The following is a 12496-nucleotide window of genomic DNA, read 5'->3' as shown; positions in this document are numbered from 1 at the left end:
ATATATATCTATATATATATATATATATATACATGTGGATATTATACTATATATATTCTTCTTTCCATATTTTTCCTTCCACATTAGAGATAGGTATGGTGGGTCGCATTACCGTTTGCATATCTAAACCTGTCTGGTATGCAGATTGGTTATTGAGACCATTCCTATACATTTTTAACCAACACCAATTTATTATTATTTATTAATTGTTCCTCATCTTCTATATTATTTGTACATATTATCTACATTAACATATATCCATACCTGTAGTGTGCACTCATACATGAATGCACGTACATGTTTGTGTTTGTGCATGCATGTTTTTCTATATGTCTATATCTTTAGAATTTTACTATTCAGATATACTATATTATATGTCTGTCTGTGTGATTAAATTATTAAAATATATTCATGCCATATGGAATGCATGGAAATTGTTACTAATATATTAATACATTCTTATTAAAATTATGCTCCAATTAAAATGAAGGACTTGATCATTGTGAATGCATCTATTGATTACCTTTAATAATAAGATCGGAGTGCAACTAATTAGTTGCAGATGGCGAAGAAAGAACTTTCCAAATTATCTCTAATTATGTCAATTGAAGAAGGCGGCCCATTAACAGGGATAAATACAGCGATTTCAAACATGTTGTCAGTCTTGAAAAAGTCTGTGTTTTCAGAGACAAAACGCGTTGACGTCACTATCAGCTGTGCCTTCTTTGCAGTCCTAGCGGGTTACCTGTCACTGGGAAACTCCCAGAGCAACCTCACCACTACAACCCAGCTAACAGAGCCTATACTTACGAGGCCAGGATTCACCACTTACGGGTAGCGGCATATGGAGACAGAGCGAGCAATACATCGGCCACCAGCCATCTACACCGGCATCTCTTCCGTGGCATTCCCACTGTGGAATTCACATGGGAATCACAGTATTTGAGAGCCCTCCTGAGGATCCGTGATCTATAAGGTGCGGCTTATACAAAGCAATTACTATCTGTGCTGGGACGCCAGCACCGACACTAGGATTTACCATGTTTAACAGATATCTATACCAACGACTGCTATATATACTGTATATTTTTTTTCTACATATTTTTTCTACATATAATAAAGACCTATTTGAACATTTACGATATGTACTAAACAGCAATTGAGTACATCTCTGCCACTCTGGGATCTATGCCAGACAAAGATACATTGTTCACAATTACTGTTTTAACATTTAAAGTGCAATATTGTATCTTATTTAGATGTAATTTTTATTAGAATGTTTTTTTTCTGTGTTTGTAATTTTAAAATACTTGTTACAACAGATATATGTATTTTTTATACAGTAAAGAAACTCTTGTACTATTCATTTATTTAGTTTCTTTGTAAACCTCAAGCATTAATCCTAAGCTTTAGGACTAAGCACAGTGTATATCTATTTACATGCAAGTATGTGCAATCCAGAGTTGTACGCATCTATACTTATGGAAGCAGTACTGGGGTGCAGCAGGACGTGTGGCATAAACAAAGTTAGGTAAGGGCGTTAAATGTGTCCTGCACTTAGCTGCACATAAGGGAAAATATGCCTCATACATTGTGGCTTGTCACGCCAAATAGCCCCTCTCAGTAGCAGGCAACTCAGGCGTGCCAAGCGTCTTTCTTGATCAAAATATGCATCTTATTCCCACATAAATAAAACTATTGGAAGCGACAAAACTACTCTACTGCATTATGCTGAGCAATTTGATGTGCAACAATTGTACATCTGTGTCTGGGGGTACATGCACTAATCCTTGCAGATAGAGATAAAGTGGTGATAGCTAAAGCAGCCAATTTATTAATGATTGCAATGTGATTTGGGCACAATATTAGTGCCCATTTATTATTATTATTACCAGTTATTTATATAGCGCACACATATTCCGCAGCGCTTTACAGAGAATATTTTGGCCATTCACATGAGTCCCTGCCCCAGTGGAGCTTACACTCTATATTCCCTATCACATGCACATACACACTAGGGTTAAGTTTTTCATTAGGAGCCAATTAACCTACCAGTATATTTTTGGAGTGTGGGAGGAAACCGGAGCACCCGGAGGAAACCCACGCAAGCACAGGGAGAATATACAAACTCCACACAGTTAGGGCCGTAGTGGGTATCGAACCCACAACCTCAGTGCTGTGAGGCAGTAATGCTAACCATTACACCACCTGTGCTGCCCATGACCGCTTGTATTACTGAGCACCTGCAGGGACAGGGACACCAGAAGGAGCCCGTCCCTGTGATGTGCTGGGGATGAAGTGACTGCGTCAGTGGTCTCTACACTTCTGATCCGGGACTCCAGCGCATGCATGGTCAACGGCCATTGCCAGGGGAGGGTTCTTATGGAACCCTCTTCCAGCTAGTTACAGTATGTGATGTGTAGCCCGTAGGCTACAGCGGGGACTAATCTCTGTAATGCATTGCATTCTGGGAGTTGGGAAATATTCCGTCCCATTGTGCTTCATCTGCAACATTGTCCGTGTTTAAAACTAATACCTGTGCGGTTAAAGTCGCAGCCCAGCATCTCTAGTAGACTGTGAGTGTCGTTTTAATGCATCTATGATGTGAATAAGATGCGAAATTTAAAGAAAGAGCATGCTACACCTCTCAGAGCGTCTCAGTCTCGCCGTATGGTGTATAGAGCTACTTCTAACTCTGCATAAGGTTCAAAAAGTCAAAAGACAGACATGATTTCCTCAAGTGTCCCCACCCCCATTATAAATATCCAAGTGCATGAAGACATCCTGTTGGTAACATTAGTGAGTAGTTTGCACACATTTTACTTGAGCTATGTTGAATGACTAGATAGAACCATGTAATGAGATTAAAGGGTATATTTACTAAAGTGAGAGTTTTTAGAAGTGGAGATATTGTCCATAGCAACCAATCAGATTCTAGCTATTATCTTCCAGAATGTACAAAAAATAGACTGCGCTCTAATGTGTATGCTGGGACACCAGGAATCAACACATCAAATATGAAACAGAAAAATTTAATGCATAAGACTATATGAAGTATGTCAGTTATATTTTTCTGACATACCCCTTGCACTGATTTGTATACGGGACTCCTTTTGAGTATACAGAGAGCCGGGTATATGTTACCCAGTATTGGGTGAAATCTATAAACCACCTCTAATTTAACATCTTATTTAACTTCTTAAATCCCTTTTTCCATCACCCGTTTGTACTGAACAAATATGAGATACTTACTACACAGTTTAACAACTGAGGGACCGTTTCCCTCCTTTCTCCCGGCAACCATTATAGACCATATATTTAATAACCACTGTGAATGTTAGGTCTATGTAACCACTTCTGCACTTATCCTTCACATGAAGGAATGTTGTTATATATATTCGTTTGAAAGGATCAGCAGGGATATTCCCACTGCTACTTTCTAGTGTATCCATTAACTAGATACACATCAATCCAAGACTGATTAATCATTTTTACTATCTGTGTGTATTGTTCTTTTTAGTGTTTATATTGTCTACAGTTTTAGGAGAGTCTGATCAACGCTATTGTATGTATTTATATGTTTACTATCAATTCCACTATTCCTTGTGAGTGTGGCTAATTAGTCTTATGCATTACATTTTTCAGTTTCATATTTGATGTGTTGATTACTGGTGTCCCAGCATAGACATTAGAGCGCAGTCTCTTTTTTGTATATTTTTGTTTAATAAGGTTGACATAATCTTATTTGACTGCTGAATTATTGTCTGATCCCTCTGCCTTACTGGCGCTGGGTTTATACTTTTCTTCATCTTCTAGAATGTGCTAGATCAGTGGTTCTCAAACTCGGTCCTCAGGATCCCACACAGTTCACTTTTCCCAGGTCACCCAGCAGGTGCACATTACTCACTGACACATTTTAAAAGATCCACAGGTGGAGCTAATTATTTCACTTGTGATTCTGTGAGGAGACCTGGTAAACATGCACTGTTTGGGGTTCTGAGGACAGAGTTTGAGAACCTGTGTGCTAGATAAATGTTAAGTAGAATCTGATAGGTTGCTATGGGCAACATCTCCACTTCTAGAAACTCTCACTTTAGTAAATATACCCCTACAGGTTGTGTGGTTGGCATGATATGTGAGAATCCAACATACATCTATGTTGGATATCTAAGTGGTAACATAATAAAAAAGTCTCAAAACAATGAACACAAAACATAAATACATGAAAGAACATACCAGTTACTCCACAATATGAGTAATGAGCAGTTTTATTTTCTGTTGCTTTTTCTTCTGCAGTTCTTTTCCTCCTGTAAACTCGATGTGCATGGCCGCCTTCTGTAATGGTCCGATTTATAGGTTCAACGTATATGAAATCTTCATTTATTTGTATAAAGCCCATCTAGTAAATAAAAATCACACATAAAACTAAGGAAGAAAAGTTAATAAAATGTATTCATAAGTCTACAGCAGTGGTTTCCAAACTTTCCTATAGTGTCAGCATGTTTGTCACAGCACCTATAGGTCACAAGTTTCTTATTGATAAATTCAGAAAAAAATATTACAAGTAAGTAAATTGTGCTTACCTATCATACATAGGGTCAGTTATGTGGTGGGCAGGGTTTGGCTTCTGCTTGTCCACATATGGATTAGCAGCCACTAGTACTGGTTTTGTCTATCACATTGACCCTAAATAATTTGGTCCTGGACCACCAAACCGTGGCATCCCTTCAAGTGCCCAGTGGCACTGAGTTTGGGAACCAATGGTCTACACTCACTGAAATATCTCAGACCTGGAGCATCTTTGTCGTTCAAAGGAAAAAAATAAAAATAAAACAAAAGTGTAAACTATGCTCATTTCTAATCGCTGACAACTCTGTTATTAGCAACCGTTCCATTTATTACACAAAGATAATCTAATGGTATCTTGAGTGTCTGTGGCAAACTCTTCGCTGTGAAACTCCAACAATAAATTTAGTCAAAGAGGATAATGGAATATGATCAGTGCCGGCCTGGGGCATGAAGGGCCCACCAGGGAATACAGCAGTAGGGGCTCAAGCTTAAGTGGTGTGACCACCCTCCAGAGGTAGTGTTATCAGCCACTTGGTCAGCCATTAGAAAGGACATGCAAAAAATAAAAGCTAAATTAACCAACTACCACTCTATGCACCATAATAAAACACATTCTGGACACATAATACAAATTTTCAAAGTAAACTCCATTTAATATATCCATGTTGCCCAATGATAACTCTCCTACTGGCTTCTGCTGGATTTATATGCACAGCTAATTCTAATCTATACTGGTAAGCAGTCAGTATGTCCTCATTCACAAGGTTGACTACAGAATGTCAAATGTTATGATGTCAACATGGTTAAAATGTCAACATCAAATATGTCAACATCTGCAAAATGTCAACACACAAAATGGCAACTTATGACATGTGGCTATAGTCAATATGTTTATAATACAAATGCTAGGGTTAGTGTGATGGTTAGAGTTAGCATTACAATTGCTTGTCGACGTTGCCACCATTTCATTATTGTCGACATGCTCTACAGGCTGCAGGGTGCATGCCTGGAGCATCCTCTGGATGGTCCAGGCGATTCTGCAACAGTGCTACAGGCTGGAAGGTGCCATTCTAGGCTACCTGCAAGCCAAATTCAGGTGCCGTGGGCAGTGATGGTGCCACCCCCAGGGTCCTGCCTAGGATAATGGAACCACTCGCCCACCCCTAGTGTTAACCTGTAAAAATGCCAATTGCTATCAAATAAATGTTAAAACACATAATATCTTACCTGTTTTGAGGCTCACCTGCTCACAGGCTTGTTAAGGTAAGACCGCCACATATCACAGTATGTATCAGTGGCGGAACTCCTGGAGACAATGGAGTCAGTTGCTGCCAGGCACCAGCCCTGAAGGGGGCACCTGGCTCCATTGTCACCCGGGTCCCGGCCTTTCCAGCTACCGGCTTCTTCGTTCTAACTAGTAAAAAGAAACAGAGCCAGAGGAGCCGCTGAGCTGAGCACCGAACAGCATCCGGCTCCACCACGTCTGAACTCTGGGCCTAATTCAGACCCGCTCGCAAGCGCTGAACGCTCGCAAGCGGGTCGTTGTTGGCCCAGTGCACATGCGCAGGAGGGAGCCGGCTCCTTCGTGCGCATGCGCGAGACCTGGATAGCGACGGCCAAGCCATCGCTCCGAGTCTCGCTACAAAAGGGGTGTGCTGTCGATGGTGAGTGACAGCACGCCCCCTTTGGTGGGCGTGCCGGGGCGTGGCTGCCCAGACGGAAGGGTTCACAAGTGATGTCAGTGGGAGTGCTCTCGGCTCTGATAGAGCCGAAAGCACTCCAGGGCTTGCGGCAACGAGACATTACCACAAGGGTCTCATCGCAAGCCCGATGGTCGCGATGGTCTTGACCATTGCGACCATTTTTTGGCCGCTCGCTATAGCTGTGGGTGGTCACACACAGCTATGCCAGGAGGCCGCTCTAAAAAAAGAGATGAACGGCCCTGATTCAGAGCGAGCGCTCTGTCAGATCGTCCGGCTCTGAATCAGGGCCTCTGTCTCTGTGGTCTCTCTGTTCGCAGCGGACGTCAAGTATCATGTGACCGCCCGCGACCCTGTGCCTGCCCCTTCTGAGGAGCCTCCGACACTGCAACTTGGTTGGCACTAACCACTGCGAGCCGTGCAGAGTGGCCGGGACCCGAGACAGTCTGTGAGACAGGCAGTACAATATAGTAAGTCTGTCTCAGTGTCTGGCAAGCCAAGCCCGATGAGCGTGGGGGGTGGGGTGGTCGTTGCCTGGCGTTGGAGTTGGCTGTGGGAGGGGAGGCTGGTCTAGGACTTTGGGGGTAGCCACGCGTCAACTTGAAGCTGCTCATTTCCCTTTCTATTCTTTGTCCTGGCTGCTATTCTCATCATGATTGTAAATGATGAAGCAAGATGCAAGAGTGGTCTTGTTAATAACATGGACTTTATAGATGAAGCCACACTAATGTTTTGTGACCTGGCTATCTAGTTTGGTTTTCAAACGTAAATGTTTAAAGGCTTGTAGTAGGTAAATAATCTATGTTTTGGTCCCCCACAATATTAGATGCAGGACGTTTGTCCTGCAAACGTTTGTCTCTCTCCGTCTTCACAAGTTACCGCAGGGTAGGAACCATTACATCTGTCTCATGTGGGGAATGTCACATGCAGTAGGATATGTGATGTACAGTAGCCATAATATAGTAATTATGTAAACTTGTTTACAGTTCAAACAAGACAGACCTCATAGATGCACAAAGAAGCAAATGTCTGCTTAGCAGGCACAAATTAATTGCAGACCCTGTTAAGGTTTAAACATAATAATTATTAGTTTTCTACCTGCTAAAAATAAATATAAGAAAGTTATATTTTCTATAGATGTGTATGTTATTGTAACTGGTATGAAAAGACAGTCAGTTAGTGTACGGGTAATCAAGAGGTTATAGTAAGTTTAGCTTAATAAGAAGGCTTGATGTGTAAGGATACGTGCAGGACTATGGGAGACAATGGAGGCACCTCCCACCGGGCTCCATCTCTGTAGGGGCACCTCCTCCATTGTCCACAACATATCCACCCCACTTAGGGCTGTACAAAGAGTGTACCGTCATGGCCACCCAATACATGGCACCTCTTCCGGGCACCTGAGAAGCCACCATACACTAGTGGAGAGCTCCATGTCAGACCATCAGCTGCTGCCTTCATCTATCTATAGCCTGTCTCCATGCAAATTGCTACATTACAGTGTCAGAGGCTGTGACGGGGGGGGGCACCAAATTATAACTTGCCTCCGGGCGTCTGGGATGAATTTACGCAACTAGTATGTATGTGTAATATATATATATAAATATATAATGGAAAATTGCACGCACTTCAACAATTCAAATAACCTCTGGGTGCTGCAATCACGTAACCAAATTGTATATCCAGCTTCAAATAGAGGCTAAATAGAGACCAGCACACCACCTTCTATTGCAAAAAGAATTTTAGTCAGGTATCCAAAAAACAGCCATATTGAAGTCCAATAGACAAAGCATGTCACACAACATTAACAGGCACTATACTCATGAAAAGCCTGGTGACAGAATGCAGCCGCAGTCTCTGGTCCGACGGCCATTGCAGTGGGCAACCATCTTTATCATGGGCTCCTTTGTGTATATATATATATATATAAAATATGGGTGTAGTATGTAAAGCCGACATTCAGAACTTTGACTTTCAGAATGTTGCCAGGTTCTGAGGACCTCATTCAGAGTCGGTCGTATGGGAAAAGGGGCCGGATATGCAAATGATTCCCTCGCAAGTTGCGTCCATAAGTTCGGATCGGTAGCTGGCCGACCAAGGGGAGGAAGCGGCCGGAATTAAAAAAAATACGCCCCCTTCTCGTACGCATTGCACGTCATCTCCGGGCATATAAGGATTAATCAAGACCATCGGGAACCATCGGAACTGGTCGTAGAGCTTAAGGTTGACCATACCCTCTCTTAAGCTCTACGATCATGTCAGTGTAAAAACCTCTCATGTCACATGTGCCATGACGCTACTTTGTTAATTATGCACTCCCATAAACCGTATGCACTCCCATAAAACGCCGTTCGCATAATTAGGCATGCCTGCGTTCGGATCTCCACACCCCCGTTTTCAAGCACCTTCCCCTGTTACCACCCACAAACGCCTCAATCTGTCACTCAAACTACCGACCTGGCTGTGTTCAAGGAGAGAGAAATTTCTGATCGTAGTGGCTAGTTTGTGCATGCGCATTGCAAACTTTACGCATGCGCAGTATAGCGAACATCGGTGGCGTACGACCGTGCGGGCGCTTCGACCGACTCTGAATGAGGTCCTGAATGTCAGAATGTTGATGGCAACTATGAAAATGTTGACATTCAAAAATATTGGCACATTTAAAATGACAACATGTTCATAATGTTGACATTTGACATGTTGACACAGGATGTCAACATACAGTTTTTTGCTTATATTAGCATAACCCTAAATATAAGCAAAAGACTACATGTTGACATTCTGGTGTCAACATGTAAAATGTCAACATTTAACCATGTTAACATATTAGTTGTCAACCTAAAGTCCATATCGACATTCTGACCGTCCGCATTCAGAACCTGACGATATTTTGATTAATCCCAAAATGAAAAATACAGTAACAAGTTCACATGGAATGTAGTGTAAATACTGGCTATTGGGATTCCGGCGCCCAGAGTCCCGTCACCAGTCAGAATCCCGTTGCCAGCATCCTGACCGCCATCATCCCGACGGTAAGTAGTTGGGGTTAGAGGGAGGGTTAGGGTTAGGCATTAGGGGGAGGGTTAGGCACTAGGGGGAAGTTAGGTTTAGGCTGCGGGGTGGAGGGTTAGGTTTAGGCTGCGGGGGGGAGGGTTAGGTTTAGGCAGTGGGGAGGAAGGGTTAGGTATAGGGGTAGGGTTAGGATACTTACCAACAGGTGTTGCTATCCTTACCCTGTGGGGAAACCGGCGTTGGAATTCTGACCACCAGGATCCCAAGCGCCGGCATCTCATATCCAACCCATTCACACACCTTAATTAAAGTAGGTGGCTGCTGGACCCTTTGGCTGTGATAGTCACAAAAATAGTCACAGACCCTTGTGACTATTTCTTCTTAAGTCGTCCAGAGCGCCAATTTTTGCCCAGAAGTCTGGCATGCACTGTTGTCGACGCCGATAGCTGACCAGCGCATAGCATTGATGAGGGTGTCTACAAATAGGTAAGACTTGTATTTTTTTGTATCATGTATTTACTGCCTGAAGAAAGGGAATACACCCAGAAACGTTGCAGGAATCTATGGAGTGGTTGTCCTTTCTTTGCGCTGATAAAAATTCCAGTGAGTGCTGCTGTTCTGTGACATATGACTATTTTGGCATTTTGGGACATACTGGAGAGTGCCGGCTGTTGGGAATTTTATATATATTGTCAAGACCCCTCAGCACCAGATACAACCGCCTTCATCACATCATGATACAAACATGTCATGGTGTGATGAAGGCGGTTGTGTCTGGTGCTGAGGGGTCTTGAAAATGGTCACATCTGTGACCGAAACATCGACCATACCAGACCAGATTATGGTGACATTTATGGATTAGCTGTGGCACTCAGAAGATTCAAAATGAAACATAACAAATTGTCTCTGTGGTCAACATTTAAATGTTTACACATTTTCGTCATATATATTGATTTTCCTAGTTTTAATATTTCCTTTTGCCACCTGTGCTCAGGGTATGCAGTGGACAATGACTATGTAGAGCATGGTTAAAACAATATATATAATCCTCTTCTGGCAAATGCTCAGTTTATTTTTTACAAGATGAAATCATCTGAATTTCGTAGTCACAGCCAATACTGTGCAATGACGTAGTCTACATTTAATTAAATAATTTTCTTTTGATGTTTGAAGAGACATATATATGGCATTCTTATATATAAGGCTAATTTTATTAGCTGCCAATTTATGATGTCAGTAAAAAATTAAAAATATTTGGAAAGTCCACAAAGTTTTTTGAGTTTCTGATCTATCTTTATCTTTGTTTATTTTATAATTTTTTAAATATCGCTGTTTAGAGAAACATATCTAGAGAAATAAAGTTTGTGTTGCAGAAGTTAATATCACACTAAACAACAGTGATTATTATAATGGAATTATATTTACAGCCAAGAAACAACTAACTTACATGTATAATTATATTTCTCATATTCCATAGACTAACATGAAGATATGAGCGAATCTACTGTAGGAATAAATTGTGACATTTTGACAAATAATGAGGGAACATACTGTATATACAGAAGTGTCCACATCTATCCTCTGCTGCGCTACAAGTCACATTATACATAATGCGTGAATGCTGTGTGACTCGGTAGCGATGACCATCTTTTTTGTGCAACTTTTTCCCTTAAAATGCATTTATTTCTCAAAAAAAGCTGCGTATAGAGCACACAATCACCTCCTGCTGATTAAAATGATATGCGGCATGTGTACAACTGTGGCTGTATCTGCATGCACAATGCTACGTTACAGTGTCAGAGGCTTACTCGCTTTGCGAATAAGATGCATTTTAAGGGAAAAAGTCACAGAAAAAGACGAATAAGCTACAGAGTCTCATCACTACGCGCAAGGAGCCTAGATGTATATGGACACATCTGTATACAGCATGGGATAAATAGACGGTTTTGCCGTCTATTGCTACTACAAACATCGCTGTCGTATTGCTGTCTAAAAATCAAGCATTTACTAAGCATCATTTTTGAGCATCAATAGAAGTCTGACAACGATGTCCACTACATTTTTTGGGAGGGTCCCAACTTCCTGAGGGATTCCAGCCCTAGACTGGTCAGTTTGCCATTATGGCAGGGGGACTGCATGCTGTGTGTGTGCTATAGTATCACCTGCCCCAGCTCGTTCAGCCTAGTGATAGTCATTGCAAAATAGGAGGTTATTGATTTGAGGGAGGTGCAGAAAAACCGAAACTCAACGTTTAGTAAATTTACCCCCATGTGTTCTAAAGTCTCAGAATGGTCGGAATGATTGCAAATTGGTATAGCAAAAGGATAAATGGGGCAAAGATTTCTGGACATGTTCCATGATATCTTGATCTCTTTTGCTTCAACTTTGTTGTGCTGTATTTTTCTAATTATTTAAATGACTCATTCATTTACAGTATATGGTTAATTAGTTAGGCTGTGGTTGTAGGCAACATGTTGACACCAAACTGAACTGAATGGGTCATAGAAATAAATTTACCTTTGTCATGAAAGGAGCTCCATATAAGCTAGTAATCGGTTTTTAACCAGATCATTAAACGCTGGCGATTTGGTTTGTGACTAAAGACACTCACAGCCAATTGGTTCTTCTTTCATTATATAGCAGGGCTTTAGCTCATTTACAGTGAATTAAAGGAAGATTTTCCTTGGATTACAAACATAGACCATTTTCAATGGATTACAAGTGTTTGGGTAATTTCAACAAAGGTTGAACAGTGCAGAGTTGTTAGCATTGCTGCGCTGATAGCAGTGGGCCATGAGTTTGATAGCAGAAAAGGGCCCTATCTGTGTACAGTTTGTATGTTCTCCTGTGTTTGTGTCTGTTTCCTCCAGGTAATCAAGTTTCCTCCCACACACCAAAACATACTTTTAGGTTAATTGGCTTCTGACTAAAATGTACACTAGGATTTGTATGTGTGAGTGTAGACATGCCTGTGTGAGGGAATTTAGACTGTAGGTTTCAATGGGCCAGGACTGATGTGAATGACATATATCTTATTTAAAGCACTGAATAATATGTGTGCAATATATAAATAATAATAATAATAATAATAATAAATAATAATAATAATAATAAATTATAATAAGCTATCTCAGGCTATATATCCTGGATTCATTTCTACTTTAGTAGTGGAACCCCTTGATTATTGTCTCACATGTATGAAACCAGCTGTGACT

General features: G+C 41.3%; 1 protein-coding gene across 1 annotated transcript in view; it reads right to left on the bottom strand.

The window, feature by feature from the left end:
- Positions 1-12496, bottom strand: part of ADAMTS19 (ADAM metallopeptidase with thrombospondin type 1 motif 19) — a 266057-nt gene that overhangs the window by 224689 nt on the left and 28872 nt on the right. The window contains exon 3 of the mRNA XM_088475170.1: positions 4237-4399. Coding sequence (XP_088331296.1) covers positions 4237-4399 — 163 coding nt within the window. The remainder of the gene's footprint in view (positions 1-4236; positions 4400-12496) is intronic.

Source organism: Taudactylus pleione, unplaced genomic scaffold (genome assembly GCF_031769625.1).
Source record: "Taudactylus pleione unplaced genomic scaffold, aTauple2 ptg000162l, whole genome shotgun sequence".
Classification (NCBI taxonomy): domain Eukaryota; kingdom Metazoa; phylum Chordata; class Amphibia; order Anura; family Myobatrachidae; genus Taudactylus; species Taudactylus pleione.
The sequence above is the reverse complement of the archived record's forward strand: the minus strand, read 5'-3'. Positions and strand labels throughout refer to the sequence as shown.